Source organism: Oncorhynchus gorbuscha, unplaced genomic scaffold (genome assembly GCF_021184085.1).
Source record: "Oncorhynchus gorbuscha isolate QuinsamMale2020 ecotype Even-year unplaced genomic scaffold, OgorEven_v1.0 Un_scaffold_1382, whole genome shotgun sequence".
NCBI lineage: Eukaryota > Metazoa > Chordata > Actinopteri > Salmoniformes > Salmonidae > Oncorhynchus > Oncorhynchus gorbuscha.
The window spans coordinates 82501-101242 of record NW_025746175.1 but is presented as its reverse complement, the minus strand read 5'-3'; the positions used below and the strand labels follow the sequence as shown (position 1 = coordinate 101242).

The following is an 18742-nucleotide window of genomic DNA, read 5'->3' as shown; positions in this document are numbered from 1 at the left end:
GACGGAGATTTGTCTTCCAACAAGACAATGATCCAAAACATAAAGCAAAATCTACAATGGAATGATTCAAAAATAAACATATCCAGGTGTTAGAATGGCCAAGTCAAAGTCCAGACCTGAATCCAATCGAGAATCTGTGGAAAGAACTGAAAACTGCTGTTCAAAAATGCTCTCCATCCAACACCACTGAGCTCGAGCTCGAGCTGTTTTGCAAGGAGGAATGGGAAACAATTTCAGTCTCTCGATGTGCAAAACTGATAGAGACCTACCCCAAGCGACTTACAGCTGTAATCGCAGCAAAAGGTGGCGCTACAAAGTATTAACTTAAGGGGGCTGAATAATTTTGCACGCCCAATTCTTCAGTTTTTGATTTGTTAAAAAAGTTTGAAATATCCAATAAATGTCGTTCCACTTCATGATTGTGTCCCACTTTTTGTTGATTCTTCACAAAAAAATACAGTTTTATATCTTTATGTTTGAAGCCTGAAATGTGGCAAAAGGTCGCAAAGTTCAAGGGGGCCGAATACTTTCGCAAGGCACTGTAAATGTCAGAGTCGTTTGTCATTTGTGTGCTATTATTATTGTAATGTCTCGAGTCATGTAAAATGACGTAGTATTGCAGGAAATGAACCCCTCAGCCCTGGACATCAGGACTGAGCCCTGAATGGTTGGAAGCTCTGGTGATGACCCTGTTGAAAGGGGAGGCTACTGTATGTTTTTTTGCGTTCATGGACAGGTGTGGGCATGTTGTGGTGGTTATTGTTTTCATTTCTGTGTTTATAAAAAAAGTGCTGATAATCGCTTCAAGCGTTCAAATGTTAAGCAACCTGAAGTTGTGAATTAAATTGCCCTGAAATTCTAAGCATCTTTAAACTAGAGTATGGTTGTCAATGATGTAAAAGGAAAAGTTCATTCCACATTCCTTAAATATGACCAAAAATAAACAAAACACATTTTCTACTGTTTGAGTTTATTATGGAGGTTCTTTTCAGTCGCAGACAATGCGGTTTTAATCATTGACTATACCAGACTGAAATTCCTCATGGTCATCTGTTGTGTTCCGAAGCACTTCAGTGCACAAATAAATCATTACAATAATATTTTAAACATTCTCAACTTATTAGTACATTTAAAAAGACATTAAAACTAAGCAAAACACACAATTATGGAAACATCTTCAATACAGCTTGCCTTTGCAACTTGCTTTGTACTGAGTTGCTCGTGCAGAATCACTCTTGGATGCTGTTGACTTTATTCCCCACCTGTGCGTTTCCTTTATGCCTCTGGCCATCCCGAGAAGCCCGGTTTGTGCCCATGCTAAGGGGCAGAGAGGACTTTGTTTAAAGAAGGTGGGATAACAGGAAAAACTGTAAAATGTCTTACAGTAGTTTATCTCGACAGACCTGTCTGCCAGACTGTGACTGACAACGCAAATCTAGTCAGCCAGTAACTTACCATCTGAGGGGTTTAACCTGGTTGATGAATTCTGGTAGTTGTTCTCCTTTTGTTTCTGGTAGCAACAAGCTCAACACACCAGCGATGACTGTGGTGCCTCCCATTAGAATGTAGGGTAGTATCTTGTTATACGTGCCTTCAATCAGAAGATAGTGTGACACTTTATTTGGATCCACAAATCACAAATCATTGTTTTAACCCTAAACCCCTAAACCTAAAATAGCCTTTTTTCCTAAATGCTTCCTTGTTTTACTATCCTTGTGAGGACTTCTGGTCCCCACAGGGATAATAAAACCAAACAGACATACGGACTGGAGACTCACCCATGTAGGCGATGTATGGAGACACAGTGCTACCTACTCTGGAAGCCATGGAGGTGGCACCCAAGGCCATATTGCGCACCACTGTGGGGAAGAGTTCTGTGCCGTACAGATAGAGGAATCCAAATGCTCCAGTGACACCTGTTTTTCCAATCATCACCAGGGTGAGAGACAGGGCGTGCATGTCTGACAAGGACAGAAACAAAAGGTCCCACGAAGTTAAATATAGTGTAGGCCGATGACAAGAATGACGAACCAGAGACACTCGAACTCCAGTGTGCAGCAAGCAGAAGTTTGTGGTCCTAGCACAAGGACAGAGCCCCACAATGTTCGTCTTACTGTTCCGCTAGTTAAACAGTCCAGAAGTTATAGTGTGATGTGGGCATTCAACAGGCCTGGAGAGGCCATCTTTGTCTTTGAAATCTCAACACATTTTTTGATGGGACAACTTTCTGGCTGCCTTGGGATATATCATTTCATGCTTTTTCTGCTTTTGTTTTTCTCTTAGCAGACATACCAACAAATGTACTTGTCCAAATAAACTTAAAAGGTTTGTGAAACTGGCTAAACCCAGGAAGTATATATATATATTTTTTTACATTCAAATCTCGAAAATCCTATCTGACATCTCAGTGTGCCATTTCAGTGTGCTCAGTTCAAGATGGAAAAAATCCTGTGACATCTACCATCTCCTGACTTACCAAAAGGGCAGGTGCCTTTCAGAGTTTAATGTCCGTTCCTGCAGAATAACAACAAACCACAAACAATCTTTAGCCAGTTTGACAAACCTTTCCAGTTTCTTTGGACAAGTAAATGACCAATGGATTGCTGTTATGTCGTTCTGATTATTTCTATCTATCTATGTCATGTTTTGTCATAGATTGTCATGTCTTGTCCCTGTGCTTCCCCTTCTATTCGTTTCCCCCTGCTGGTCTTATTAGGTTCTTTCCCTCTTTCTATCCCTCTCTCTCCCCCTCCCTCTCTCTCTCTCTCTCTCTCTCTCTCTCTCTCTCTCTCTCTCTCTCTCTCTCTATCGTTCCGTTCCTGCTCCCAGCTGTTCCTCATTCTCCTAACTACCTCATTTACTCTTTCACACCTGTTTCCTATTTTGCCCTCTGATTAAGTCCCTATTTCTCTCTCTGTTTTCGCTTCTGTCCTTGTCGGATCCTTGTTTGCTGTTCTGTGTCCTTGTTCCGTCCTGTCGTGTTTTTGCCTTCTTCAGATGCTGCGTGTGAGCAGGTGTCTATATCAGCTACGGCCTGCGCCTTCCCGAAGCGACCTGCAGTCTGTGGTCGCGTCTCCTGTTGTTCCCCTCTACTGACTAGAGGGTTTCAGTTTTCCTGTTTGGACTTTACCTGTGATAGTATCCAGGATTATCGTTTTTGTTAAAGACTGGAATAAACTCTGTTTCTGTTAAGTCGCTTTTGGGTCCTCATTCACCTACATAACAGAAGGATCCGACCAAGAATGGACCCAGCGACTACGGATTCTCGCAACTCAGCCGTCGAGGTCCAGGGAGCGATGCTCGGCAGACACGAGCAGAAATTGTCTGCTGCTCGTCATGCCGTTGAGACCCTGGCCGCTCAGGTCTCCGACCTCTCAAGACAGTTTCAGAATCTCCGTCTCGAGCCACCAGCCACTTCCTGGTCTTCCGAGTCTCCGGAACCTAGGGTTAATAACCCACCATGTTACTCTGGGCAGCCCACGGAGTGCCGCTCCTTTCTCACCCAGTGTGAGATTGTGTTCTCTCTCCAGCCCAACACATACTCAAGAGAGAGAGCTCGGATCGCCTACGTCATATCACTCCTTACTGGACGGGCTCGGGAGTGGGACACAGCTATCTGGGAGGCAAGGGCTGAGTGTACTAACGAGTATCAGAACTTTAAAGAGGAGAGTTTTTGGGAGGGAGGCTTCCAGGGCTCTGGCTTCCCTATGTCAAGGTGATCGATCCATAACGGATTACTCTATAGAGTTTCGCACTCTTGCTGCCTCCAGTGACTGGAACGAGCCGGCGTTGCTCGCTCGTTTTCTGGAGGGACTCCACGCTGAGGTTAAGGATGAGATTCTCTCCCGGGAGGTTCCTTCCAGCGTGGATTCTTTGATTGCACTCGCCATCCGCATAGAACGACGGGTAGATCTTCGTCACCGAGCTCGTGGAAGAGAGCTCGCGTTAACGGGGTTCCCCCTCTCCGCATCTCAACCATCTCCTCCCACTGGCTCAGAGATTGAGCCCATGCAGCTGGGAGGTATTCGCATCTCGACTAAGGAGAGGGAACGGAGAATCACCAACCGCCTTTGCTTCTATTGCGGTTCTGCTGGACATTTTGTCATTTCATGTCCAGTAAAAGCCAGAGCTCATCAGTAAGCGGAGGGCTACTGGTGAGCGCTACTACTCAGGTCTCTCCATCAAGATCCTGTACTACCTTGTCGGTCCATCTACGCTTGACCGGTTCGGCAGCTTCCTGCAGTGCCTTGATAGACTCTGGGGCTGAGGGTTGTTTTATGGACGAAGCATGGGCTCGGAAACATGACATTCCTCTCAGACAGTTAGGGGAGCCCACGCCCATGTTCGCCTTAGACGGTAGTCTTCTCCCCAGTATCATATGTGAGACACTACCTTTAACCCTCACAGTATCTGGTAACCACAGTGAGACCATTTCCTTTTTGATTTTTCGTTCACCTTTTACACCTGTTGTTTTGGGTCATCCCTGGCTAGTATGTCATAATCCTTCTATTAATTGGTCTAGTAATTCTATCCTATCCTGGAACGTTTCTTGTCATGTGAAGTGTTTAATGTCTGCTATCCCTCCTGTTTCTTCTGTCCCCTCTTCTCAGGAGGAACCTGGTGATTTGACAGGAGTGCCGGAGGAATATCATGATCTGCGCACGGTCTTCAGTCGGTCCAGAGCCAACTCCCTTCCTCCTCACCGGTCGTATGATTGTTGTATTGATCTCCTTCCGGGGACCACTCCCCCTCAGGGTAGAGTATACTCTCTGTCGGCTCCCGAACGTAAGGCTCTCGAAGATTATCTGTCTGTTTCTCTCGACGCCGGTACCGTTGTGCCTTCTTCCTCTCCCGCCGGAGCGGGGTTTTTTTTTGTTAAGAAGAAGGACGGTACCCTGCGCCCCTGCATGGATTATCGAGGGCTGAATGACATAACGGTTAAGAATCGTTATCCGCTTCCCCTTATGTCGTCAGCCTTCGAGATTCTGCAGGGAGCCAGGTTCTTTACTAAGTTGGACCTTCGTAACGCTTACCATCTCGTGCGCATCAGAGAGGGGGACGAGTGGAAAACGGCGTTTAACACTCCGTTAGGGCATTTTGAATACCGGGTTCTGCCGTTCGGTCTCGCTAATGCTCCAGCTGTCTTTCAGGCATTAGTTAATGATGTACTGAGAGACATGCTGAACATCTTTGTTTTCGTTTACCTTGACGATATCCTGATTTTTTCACCGTCACTCCAGATTCATGTTCAGCACGTTCGACGTGTACTCCAGCGCCTTTTAGAGAATTATGTGAAGGCTGAGAAGTGCGCCTTTCATGTCTCTTCCGTCACATTTCTCGGTTCTGTTATTTCCGCTGAAGGCATTCAGATGGATCCCGCTAAGGTCCAGGCTGTCAGCGATTGGCCTGTCCCTAAGTCACGTGTCGAGTTGCAGCGCTTTCTCGGTTTCGTGAATTTCTATCGGCGTTTCATTCGTAATTTCGGTCAAGTGGCAGCCCCTCTCACAGCCCTTACTTCTGTCAAGACGTGCTTTAAGTGGTCCGGTTCCGCCCAGGGAGCTTTTGATCTCCTCAAGAAGCGTTTTACATCCGCTCCTATCCTTGTTACTCCTGACGTCACTAAACAATTCATTGTCGAGGTTGACGCTTCAGAGGTGGGCGTGGGAGCCATTCTGTCCCAGCGCTTCCATTCTGACGATAAGGTCCATCCTTGCGCGTATTTTTCTCATCGCCTGTCGCCATCGGAACGCAACTATGATGTGTGTAACCTCCAACTGCTCGCCATCCGTTTAGCCCTAGGCGAATGGCGACAGTGGTTGGAGGGGGCGACCATTCCTTTTGTCGTTTGGACTGACCATAAGAACCTTGAGTAGATCCGTTCTGCCAAACGACTCAATGCACGTCAAGCTCATTGGGCATTGTTTTTCGCTCGTTTCGAGTTCGTTATTTCTTTTCGCCCGGGGAATAAGAACACCAAGCCTGATGCCTTATCCCGTCTCTTCAGTTCTTCTGTAGCTTCTACCGACCCCGAGGGGATTCTCCCTGAAGGGCGTGTTGTCGGGTTGACTGTCTGGGGAATTGAGAGACAGGTAAAGCAAGCACTCACTCACACTGCGTCGCCGCGCGCTTGTCCTAGTAACCTTCTTTTCGTTCCTGTCTCTACTCGTCTGGCTGTTCTTCAGTGGGCTCACTCTGCCAAGTTAGCTGGCCACCCCGGCGTTCGGGGTAAGCTTGCTTCTATTCGCCAGCGGTTTTGGTGGCCTACTCAGGAGCGTGACACGCGCCGTTTTGTGGCTGCTTGTTCGGACTGCGCGCAGACTAAGTCAGGTAACTCTCCTCCTGCCGGTCGTCTCAGACCGCTTCCCATTCCTTCTCGACCATGGTCTCACATCGCCTTAGACTTTATTACCGGTCTGCCTTCGTCTGCGGGGAAGACTGTGATTCTTACGGTTGTCGATAGGTTCTCTAAGGCGGCTCATTTTATTCCGCTCGCTAAGCTTCCTTCCGCTAAGGAGACGGCACAAATCATCATTGAGAATGTGTTCAGAATTCATGGCCTCCCGTTAGACGCCGTTTCGGACAGAGGTCCGCAATTCACGTCACAGTTTTGGAGGGAGTTCTGTCGTTTGATTGGTGCTTCCGTCAGTCTCTCTTCCGGTTTTCATCCCCAGTCTAACGGTCAAGCAGAACGGGCCAATCAGTCGATTGGTCGCATATTACGCAGTCTTTCTTTTCGAAACCCTGCGTCTTGGGCAGAACAGCTCCCCTGGGCAGAATACGCTCACAACTCGCTTCCTTCGTCTGCTACCGGGCTATCTCCTTTTCAGAGTAGTCTTGGGTACCAGCCTCCTCTGTTCTCGTCCCAGCTCGCCGAGTCCAGCGTTCCCTCCGCTCAGGCTTTTGTCCAACGTTGTGAGCGCACCTGGAGGAGGGTCAGGTCTGCACTTTGCCGTTATAGGGCGCAGACTGTGAGAGCCGCCAATAAACGTAGGATTAAGAGTCCTAGGTATTGTCGCGGTCAGAGAGTGTGGCTTTCCACTCGTAACCTTCCCCTTACGACAGCTTCTCGCAAGTTGACTCCGCGGTTCATTGGTCCGTTCCGTGTTTCTCAGGTCGTCAATCCTGTCGCAGTGCGACTGCTTCTTCCGCGACATCTTCGTCGCGTCCACCCAGTCTTCCATGTCTCCTGTGTCAAGCCTTTTCTTCGCGCCCCCGTCCTTGTCGAGGGCGCACCTATTTACAGGGTACGGAAGATCATGGACATGCGTTCTCGGGGACGTGGTCACCAGTACTTAGTGGATTGGGAGGGTTACGGTCCTGAGGAGAGGAGTTGGGTTCCATCTCGGGACGTGCTGGACCGTTCGTTGATTGATGATTTCCTCCGTTGCCGCCAGGGTTCCTCCTCGAGTGCGCCAGGAGGCGCTCGGTGAGTGGGGGGGTACTGTCATGTTTTGTCATAGATTGTCATGTCTTGTCCCTGTGCTTCCCCTTCTATTCGTTTCCCCCTGCTGGTCTTATTAGGTTCTTTCCCTCTTTCTATCCCTCTCTCTCCCCCTCCCTCTCTCTCTCTCTCTCTCTCTCTCTCTATCGTTCCGTTCCTGCTCCCAGCTGTTCCTCATTCTCCTAACTACCTCATTTACTCTTTCACACCTGTTTCCTATTTTGCCCTCTGATTAAGTCCCTATTTCTCTCTCTGTTTTCGCTTCTGTCCTTGTCGGATCCTTGTTTGCTGTTCAGTGTCCTTGTTCCGTCCTGTCGTGTTTTTGCCTTCTTCAGGATGCTGCGTGTGAGCAGGTGTCTATATCAGCTACGGCCTGCGCCTTCCCGAAGCGACCTGCAGTCTGTGGTCGCGTCTCCTGTTGTTCCCCTCTACTGACTAGAGGGTTTCAGTTTTCCTGTTTGGACTTTACCTGTGATAGTATCCAGGATTATCGTTTTTGTTAAAGACTGGAATAAACTCTGTTTCTGTTAAGTCGCTTTTGGGTCCTCATTCACCTACATAACAATCTATCTATCTATCTATCTATCTATCTATCTATCTATCTATCTATCTATCTATCTATCTAGCAGTAGATGGCTTGGGATTTGAATTGTAATTCCGGCAATTGTAATTCTGCTTCACTAAGACATGTGATGCCCAACTTTTATCAACACGTCTCCTTCACAACTAGGGATGATAAAGTCCTAGAACACTGTTACTCATCCCACAAGCAAGCATACAGTGCCTTCAGAAAGTATTCACACCCCATGACTTTTACCACATTTTGTTGTGTTGCAGCTTGAATTTAACAATGGTCAAAATAGTTTGTCACGGACCTACACAAAATACCCCATAATGTCAAAGTAGCATTGTTTTTTACAAATTAATAAAAATGAAAAATCTGCAATGTCTTGTGTCAATAAGTATTCTACCCCTTTTGTTATGGCAAACCTTAATAAGTTCAGGAGTAAACATTTGCTTAACATGTCACATAATAAGTTGCATGGACACTGTGTGCAATAATAGTGTTTAACATGATTTTTAAACGACTTCCCCATCTCTGTGCCCCACACATACAATTATCTGTAATGTCCCTCAGTCGAACAGTGAATTTAATGCACAGATTCAACCACAAAGACCAGGGAGGTTTTCCATTGGTTCCCAAATAAGGGCACCTACTGATAGATGGGTAAAACAAACAAAAACATTTACATTGAATATCCCTTTGAGCATGGTGAAGTTATTCATTTCACATTCGATGGTGTATCAATACATCCAGTCACTACAAAGATACAGGCATCCTTCCTAACTCAGTTGCCGGAGAGGAAGGTAACCGCTCAGGGATTTCACAATGAGGCCAATGGGGACTTTAAAACAGTTACAAAGTTTTATTCCTGCGATAGGAGAACAACCAGGATGGATCAACAACATTGTAGGTACTCCACAATACTAACATAATTGACAGAGTGAAAGGAAGGAAACCTGTACAGATACAAATATACAAATACAAATATACAAATATTCCAAGTCATACATCCTGTTTGCAACAAGGCACTAAACTAATCCTACAAAAAATGTGGCAAAACAATTCACTTTTTGTCCTGAATAAAAATTGTTATGTTTTGGAAAAATCCAATACAGCACATTAATAAGTACCACTCTCCAAATGTTCAAGCATAGTGTTTCGCTGCAACATGTCATGGGTATGCTTGTAATTATTAAGGACTGGGGAGTTTTTCAGGATTTCTTTTTTATGGAGCTAAGCACAGGCAAAATCCTAGAGGAAAACCTGGTTCAGTCTGCTTTCCACCAGACACTGGGGCAAATATTTGGCCAAATTTATACTGGAGTTGCTTACTAAGAAGACAGTGAATGTCCCTGTGTGGCCGAGTTACAGTTTTGACTTAAATCTACTTGAAGATCTATGGCAAGACCTGAAAATGGTTGTCTAGCAATGATCAACAAACAATTTGTGGAACCCTCTAGGAGACTTACCTAGAAAGATTCACAGCTGTAATTGCTGCCAAAGTTGATTCTACAAAGTATTTACTCAGGGGTGTGAATAGTTATGTAAATGAGATATATATCTGTATTTCATTTTCAGTATATTTTCAGTACATTCAGTATAAAAAATTGTAAAAAAGGTTCCCCCTTTGTCATTATAGGGTGTTGTGTGTAGACGGGGGGATCCATACATTTAATACATTTTGAATTCAGGCTGTAATGCAACAAAATGTGGTATAAGTCAAGGGGTATGATTACTTTCTGAAGGCACTTTATAAAGGCCCTTCATCGTCCCCCCTTCGGCAAATCAGATGTCCCTATACAGAAGCTCAAACAGGAAGTACCTGTGAAACGCTCCGTATAGAAATGGTCCTCCGAATTAGAGGCTATGTTGCAGAACTGCTTTGCTAGCTCTGACTGGAATATGTTTCCGGGTTTGCAGCATTCCCAGAAATAAAATAAAAACGTGCATTTTATTAACCTTTTTGGGATAGGGGGCAGCATTTTCACTTTTGGATGAATAGCGTTCCCAGAGTGAACTGCCTCCTACTCTGTCCCAGATGCTAATAAATGCATATTATTAGTAGTATTGGATAGAAAACACTCAGAATTTTCTAAAACTGTTTGAATGATGTCTTTGAGTATAACAGAACTCATATGGCAGGTGAAAATCTGAGAAAAATACAACCTGGAAGTGGGAAATCTGAGGTTTGTATGTAGTGGTCCTTCTGTAGCTCAGTTGGTAGAGCATGGCGCTTGTAACGCCAGGGTAGTGGGTTCGATTCCCGGGACCACCCATACGTAGAATGTATGCACACATGACTGTAAGTCGCTTTGGATAAAAGCGTCTGCTAAATGGCATATATTATTATATTATTATATATTATTCACCGCAGTCCTCAATGAATTCGCCTTGAGATATTAATGATATTTGCACTGCCTTAGGGGTTCCACTAGATGTCAACCATGTATAGAAATTTGAATGAGACCTCTGCTGTGTTGTGGGAGTGAATGAGAGCAGAATCAATCATGTGTCTGGCAGTCGGCCATTTTCTGATCACACGCATTCTTCATGGTATCCACTTTGCGTTCCATTGCTCATGAAGACACAAAGGAATAGTCCGGTTGGAACTTTATTGAAGCTATATGTTAAAAACATCCTAATGATTGATTCTGTACTTAGTTTGAAATGTTTCTTCGACCTGTAATATAACTTTTATACGTTTTTTTCTGACGTAACGCTGACCAGAATGAGCGTTTTGATATGTATACCGCTAACAAAAGAAGGTATTTGGACATAAATAACGGACATTATCGAACATAACAAACATTTATTGTGGACCTGGGATTCCTGGAGTGCTTTTTGATGTAGATCATCAAAGGAAAGGGAATATGTATCATGTAATTTCTTGTTTATGTTGACGTCAACATGGCGTTTATTTTGACTATTTTTCTGAGCGCTGTCTCAGATTATTGCATGGCTGGCTTATTCCGTAAAGTGTTTTTCAAATCAGACACAGCGGTTGCATTAAAGAGAGGTAATATCTATAATTCCATGTGTATAACTTGCATTATAATCGACATTTATGATGAGTATTTCTGTTGATTGATGTGGCTATGCAAAATCACTGGATGTTTTTGGAACTAGTGAATGTAACGCGTCAATGTAAACTCATATTTTGATAAATATGAACTTACATGTATTGTGTAACATGAAGTCCTATTAGTGTCATCTGATGAAGATCATTAAAGGTTAGTGATTAATTTTATCTCTATTTGTGCTTTTTGAAACTCCTTTCTTTGGCTAACAACTACTTCTCTCCCTCTCCTACAGACTATCCACACTGACTCTTTGCCCATCCACAGGTCTCTACCCACACAGACACAACCTACGTCGCTGCTAAAATTATTATTTATTCGATTATTACTCCATTATGATCCTGTCCATTGATTGATTGGCATTACTGTTAGTATTTCTCCTGATACTCGTCAATATTACTCCTGTTTACATGTATATATTGCCATCCGTATATTACAATATGTATTTATTGTTGAAGTCGGAAGATTACATACACCTTAGCCAAATACATTTGAACTCAGTTTTTCACAATTCCTGACATATAATCCAAGTAAGAATTCCCTGTTTTAGGTCAGTTAGAATCACCACTTTATTGTAAGAATGTGAAATGTCAGAATAATAGTAGAGAGAATGATTTATTTCAGCTTTTATTTCTTTCATCACATTCCCAGTGGGTCAGAAGTTTGCATACACTCAATTAGTATTTGGTAGCGTTGCCTTTAAATTGTTTACCTTGGGTCAAATGTTTCGGGTAGCCTTCCACAAGCTTCCCACAATAAGTTGGGTGAATTTTGGCCCATTCCTCCTGACAGTGCTAGTGTAACTGAGTCAGGTTTGTAGCCTCCTTGCTCGCACACATTCAGTTCTGCCCACACATTTTATATAGGGCTTTGTGATGGCCACTCCAATACCTTGACTTTGTTGTCCTTAAAGCCATTTTGTCATAACTTTTTAAGTATGCTTGTGTTCATTGTTTGGAAGACCCATTTGGGACCAAGCTGTAACTTCATGACTGATGTCTTGAGATGTTGCTTCAATATATTCACATAATTTTCCTACCTCATGCAGCCATCTACTTTGTGAAGTGCACCAGTCCCTCCTGCAGCAAAACACCCCCACAACATGATGCTGTCAACCCTGTGCTTCACGGTTGGGATGGTGTTCTTCGGCTTGCAAGACTCTCCATTTCTCCTCCAAACATAATGATGGTCATTATGGTCGAACAGTTCTATTTTGTTTCATCAGACCAGAGGACCTATCTCCAAAAACTATGATCTTTGCAGTTGCAAACCATAGTATGGAGCAGTGGCTTCTTCCTTGCTGAGCGGCCTTTCAGGTTATGTCGATATAGGACTTGTTTTACTGTGGATATAGATACTTTTGTACCTGTTTCCTCGAGCATCTTCACAATGTCCTTTGCTGCTGTTCTGGGATTGATTTGCACTTTTCGCACCAAAGTATGTTAATCTCTAGGAGACAGAACGCATCTCCTCCCTTAGCGATATGACGGCTGTGTGGTCTCATGGTGTTTATACTTGCGTACTATTGTTTGTACAGATGAATGTGGTACCTTAAGTGAAATCATCTGTCAACAATTGTTGGAAAAATGACTTGTGTCATGCACAAAGTTTGTATAGTTTGTTGACTTTCTTTTTTTGGAGAGGTTGAAAAATGAGTTTTAATGAGTCCAACCTAAGTTCCGACTTCAACTGTATATATTCCTGCTACCTGTCATTTTCCGCCCTCTTTACATGTGTATCATTCTCCCAGTAACTTTATGTATGAACCCACCTCACCACTCCGGTAACCCTACACATTGAATAGGATACTGGCACTGACCTGTACATACTTGCATTCTTGTGTTCTTTCATTCTCATCGTAGTTCTTACTTTTTTCTTATTAAAATGTTCTTCTCCTAGATTCTATTATTATCTTATTATTATTATTATCGCCGCATTGTTTGGAAAGAATACTAATGGTAAATCTGTTTTATCTTGTGCACGTGGAAAATGAACTTTGAAACTTGAAAGAGAATTGACATTTCTAAAGTATGTAAATAATTACTAGGAAAACCTTTTGTCAACATTGTGATGTTATCAAATGAATCAGTGCCAATGATGGAATGCCAGTTATTGTTGATGTGGTCTACAATCTTGCAAAGTTATATCAAATATTGACCAATTGGAAATGGCCGTGTGGTGGGAGGGTTCATACCTTGAGGGATAAACTTGATGATCAGAAGCAGGGTCCCAGAGAGGATCATGGTGAAGGGAAGAGTGAATCTCCGTGGAGTGTAGCGTATAAATAACCAGATACTTCCATAACCCAGAAATTCGGAGGATGCAGCCACCAAACAGTTGAAATAAGGGTCTCCATCCATGTTGGGGGTGTTTAGGGACATCCCATAGTAAGTCATGGATATGACAATCCTGGGTAGAAAGATTAGATAACTTTAAGAAATGAAAAATCTTTCAATTAGAGGAAAATGGTTAACATGTCAGTGGAATTAGTATTTTTTTGTCAGTGGAAATAGTTTTTACCAAATGATAATGCTGATGAGTGTGATGTTCCTTATGTTAGTTGTTTTGATGAGATCCAGCCATGTGTACAGTCGCTGACTTTCCTTGTTTTCCTAGAAAAACACCAAAAATATGAGGCTGTTAGTAATAAATTTTTCAGACCAATATTGGATGTAATTATCAAATGGCAAATTGATTAACACACACATTCTAATAACACACACAGCTGAATAAAGACAAATGCATAGACAAATATAAGTCACTAAGCAAGACACCTTGACTTATCAGTGTATTTGAATAATGTCTTTAGATTGGTCTAGGGAGATCAGCCAAGGTCTTTGCCAACATTTACTGTGCTCTAGTAATTACCTGCTGTAGTAATGTATTTCACAAGGTTTATTTTCTGGATGCAGTGGTATAAAGTGCTTAATAAAGGAGACATACTCTTTAAAGTACAACTTTAAAGAGTATGGTGACCATGGTGCTTGCCTACGGAGCTGTGAGGGGAACGGCACCTCAGTACCTCCAGGCTCTGATCAGGCCCTACACCCAAACAAGGGCACTGCGTTCATCCACCTCTGGCCTGCTCGCCTCCCTACCACTGAGGAAGTACAGCTCCCGCTCAGCCCAGTCAAAACTGTTCGCTGCCCTGGCCCCCCAATGGTGGAACAAACTCCCTCACGACGCCAGGACAGCGGAGTCAATCACCACCTTCCGGAGACACCTGAAACCCCACCTCTTTAAGGAATACCTAGGATAGGTTAAGTAATCCCTCTCACCCCACCCCCCCCTAAGTTTTAGATGCACTATTGTTAAGTGACTGTCCCACTGGATGTCATAAGGTGAATGCACCAATTTGTAAGTCGCTCTGGATAAGAGCGTCTGCTAAATGACTTAAATGTAATGTAAATGTAATTCATTTTTTGCGGTATGTGGATATTACTATTTCAATTTTTACAACTTTCACTTCTATTCCACTACATTCCTGAAGAAAATAATGTACTTTTTACTCCATACATTTTTCCTGACACCCAAAAGTACCCGTTACATTTTGAATACGTCGCAGGACAGGAAAATGGTCAAATTCACGCACTTATCAAGAGAATATCCGTCCGTACTCTCTCTGATCTGGTGGACTCACAAAACACAAACACTTAGTGTTGGAGTGTGCCCCTGGCTATCTGTAAACTAAAATAAAAACAAGAACATCTGGTTTGCTTAAAATTAGGAATTTGAAATGATTGACAGTGCCTTCAGAAGGTTTTCAGACCCCTTGACTTTTTCCATATATTGGTAAAAAAGAATCCTCCGCAATCAACACACAATATCCCATGATGAAAAAGCTAAAGATTTTCAAAATGTTTCCAAATTTATAAAAGACTAAACACAGAAATTCGTTATTTACATAAGTATTCAGACCTTCTGCAATAAGACTCGAAATTGAGCATCCCTAAGATGTCTCTACAACTTGATTGGAGTCCACCTGTGGTAAATTCAATTGATTGGAGATGATTTGGAAAGACACACACCTGTCTATTAAAAGGTCCCACAGTTGACATTACGTGTCAGAGCAAAAACCAAGCCATGAGGTCGAAGGAATTGTCCGTAGAGCTCTGAGACAGGATTATGTCGAGGTACAGATCTGTGGAAGGGTACCAAAAAATGTCTGCTGCATTTGAACGTCCCTATGAACACAGTGGCCTCCATCATTCGTAAATGGAATAAGTTTAAAACCAACAAGACTCTTCCTTGAGCTGGCAGCCCAACCAAACTGAGCAATCGGGGGGGAAGGACCTTGGCCAGGGAGGTGATAGTCTGACAGAGCTCGAGAGTTCCTCTGTGGAGATGGGAGTAACTTCTAGAAGGGCAAGAAGGTTCTAGCGGTGGCAGGTAGCCTAGTGGTTAGAGTGTTGGACTAGTAACCAAAAGTTCATTGAAAATAAGAATTTGTTCTTAACTGACTTGCCTAGTTAAATAGAAGTTTAAAAATATATATATTTTTAAATCTCTGCAATACTCCACCTATCAGGCCTTTATGATAGAGGGGCCAGACGTAAAACGCACATGACATCCCGCTTGCAGTTTGCCAAAAAAGCTCCAAAAGATTCTCTGGTCTGATGAAACCAAGATTGAACCCTTTGTCCTGAAAGCCAAGCATCACATCTGGTGTAAACCTGGCACCATCTCTACGGTGAGGCACGGTGGTGGCAGCATCATGCTGTGGGGAAGTTTTTCAGTGGCAGGGCCTGGGAGACTAGTCAGGATCGAGGCAAAGATAAATGGAGCAAAGTACAGAGCGATCCTTGATGAAAACCTGCTCCAGAGAGCTCAGGACCTCAGACTGGACAATGACCCTAAGCACACAGCCAAAACAACGCAGGAATGGCTTCGAGACAAGTCTCTGAATGTTCTTGAGTTTCCCAGCCTTAGCCCGGACTTGAACTCAATCGAACATCTCTGGAGAGACCTGAAGATAGCTGTGCAGTAACGCTCCCCGTCTAACCTGACAGAGCTTAAGAAGATCTGCAGAAAAGAATGGGAGAAACTGCCCTAATACAGGTGTGCCAAAGCTTGTAGCGTCATACCCAAAAAGAGGCTGTCATGCAGGTGAATGAGGACCCAAAAGCGACTTGGCGAAAACAGAGTTTTTAATCCAGTAAGATACTTAACAAAACAAAAGGCATAATACTACTCGTAAAGACGAGAACAGACTGGAGACATGATCAAGAACTGCAGGTTGCCTCGGGAAGGCACTTGAACCTAGCAGACTCAGACACCTGCTCACCACGCAGCATCTGAGGGAAACACGACACGACAGGGCAAAACATAGACACAGCACGGTGAATATAGACAAGGATCCGACAGGGCAGGAACGGAAAACAAGGAGAGAAATAGGGACTCTAATCAGGGAAAAGGATCGGGAACAGGTGTGGGAAGACTAAATGATTGATTAGGGGAATAGGAACAGCTGGGAGCAGGAACGATAGAGAGAAGAGAGAGCGGGAGAGTGAGAGAGGGAGGGGGAGAGAGAGGGATAGAAAGAGGGAAAGAACCCAACAAGACCAGCAGAGGGAAACGAACAGAAGGGGAAGCACAGGGACAAGACATGACAATCAATGACAAAACATGACAGAGGCAGCAGGGTAGCCTATTGGTTAGAGCATTGGACTAGTAACCGAAAGGTTTCATGTTCAAATCCCCGAGCTGACAAGGTGTAAATCTGTCCTTCTGCCCCTGAACAGGCAGTTAGCCCACTGTTCCTAGGCCATCATTGAAATTAAGAATTTGTTCATAACTGACTTACCTAGTTAAATAAAGGTACCATTTTTTTAAAGACTCAATGCTGTATTCGCTGCCAAAGGTGCTTCAAAAAAGTACTGACTAGAGGGTCTGAATACTTATGTAGATGTGATATCAGCTTTAATTTTAAGAAATTAGCAAACATTTGTAAAAACTTTTTTTTAGCTTGTCATTATGGCATATTGTGTGTGGATTGACGAGGGAAAAAACCATTTAAATCAATTTTAGAATAAGGCTGTGACTTAACAAAATGTTGGAGAAGTCAAGGGATCTGAATACTTTCCGAAGGCACTGTATACTTTTACTTTTGGCACTTAAGTATATTTTAGCAATTACATTTACTTTTGATATTAAGTGTATTTAAAACCAGATACTTTTACACTCAAGTAGTATTTTACTGGGTGACTTTCATTTTTACATGAGTCATTTTCTTTTTATGTTTCTTTACTTAAGTATGGGTTCTTTTTCCACCCCTGTCTGGATATAAGCTGAAAGAAGACTTTAGATCCCTCTGAGCTTGCTTCTCTTTTGCGCGCACATGGTATTATATCTGCAAAATACTTGTCAATCTCTTGGATTTGACACACATTTCCTACATCCATACATTTCAAAACAGACTGTAGCTAACTACTGTACCATGAGTGGTTCACAGTCTTCCGGTTTGAATATGATGTCTGGAGGAGTGATGCCGTTCTTTCTTGCTGCAGCTCGTATGATGTCCTCTGCCTCCTTTACCCTGCCCTGAGACAACAGCCACCGTGGAGACTCAGGGATATACCTAACAGAGGAGACAAGGAATAAAGTACCCAAACACTGTGTGTGATAAGGACATCTGTTGTCACACAAAAAGGACAAGGAGATTACTGTACCTAACTCCTACTCACCACCAAAGTGGGATATAAAGAAATCCAGGTATAGACAGGGCTATCAGCAGAATCCTCCAGCTACGGATGAACCAGGCAAACATTGGCAAAGCGGTGTATCCGATTGCATAGCACATAGAGACCCCCAGTGAGGCAAAGTTGATGCGTACATTTCTGATAAGAAGCTCAGAACCTAAAGGTTAAGGACATAAATATAGGAAACGCTCAATACCTCACAACATTCTCAAGCACTTAGGATTTTGCCTGATATCATTCAAGTTATTGCATTCTGTTTTTACTGTTGTTGAAGTTGTATATGACCTTACTCACCAAGTATGAAAGCAGCACAGTAATTGGCAATTTGTCCCATCCCAACGATAAAGTATAAGGCACAGAACAACTCCCAGCTGTTGGCAGCAGCCTGGAGTATACTGAATACGGTCTGGAGTGCCAAAGTAGCAAAGAAAATGAACCTCCTCCCATACCTGAGGAGAAATTTGTTTGATCTTGCTTGCTCTGTTATTATCATAGTAGAATATTGAGAAACTATTGATGCACTGGATGACTTGATGTAAAGTTCTAGAGATGGAGGCTGCAATAAAATGTAAACAAATAAACAATTGATCGATCACTGTGTTTTCACTAACTTTTTACTCATGTAGTGAACAACTAGCCTGATCCACCACATCCATTGGCAAACTTTTTGATCAAATATATTTCTCAACATGTCTTACTCGTTCCCCATTAAAGCTGCATACAGTAAAGTAAATCCCACCGCTGTTTGTCAAGTCACATCATGTGTGGAGGGATCTAATGAGATGGTAGTGTTCAGACCGGAACACGTACCTATCGGAGATGATCCCAGACAAAAAAGACCCGGACAGCACTCCAAAAAAGAATATTGTGACGGTGAAAGGGGTTTTCCATGCATTGTCACACACCAGATCCCACTGTGGGTAGACATAATGTTAGAATGATTATGAAGACATTTCCCCAG

General features: G+C 43.3%; 1 protein-coding gene across 1 annotated transcript in view; it reads right to left on the bottom strand.

Moving 5' to 3' along the window:
* Window positions 1-550: 550 nt before the first annotated feature.
* Window positions 551-18742, bottom strand: part of LOC124022428 (solute carrier family 22 member 4-like) — an 18676-nt gene continuing 484 nt past the window's right edge. Inside the window, exons 2-10 of the mRNA XM_046337357.1 lie at window positions 18592-18695; window positions 18076-18230; window positions 17767-17938; window positions 17519-17660; window positions 13604-13695; window positions 13278-13492; window positions 1779-1961; window positions 1456-1591; window positions 551-1317 (exon numbers count right to left, since the gene is read on the bottom strand). Of these exons, the coding sequence (XP_046193313.1) occupies window positions 1230-1317; window positions 1456-1591; window positions 1779-1961; window positions 13278-13492; window positions 13604-13695; window positions 17519-17660; window positions 17767-17938; window positions 18076-18230; window positions 18592-18695 (1287 nt within the window). The 3' untranslated portion in view covers window positions 551-1229. The remainder of the gene's footprint in view (window positions 1318-1455; window positions 1592-1778; window positions 1962-13277; window positions 13493-13603; window positions 13696-17518; window positions 17661-17766; window positions 17939-18075; window positions 18231-18591; window positions 18696-18742) is intronic.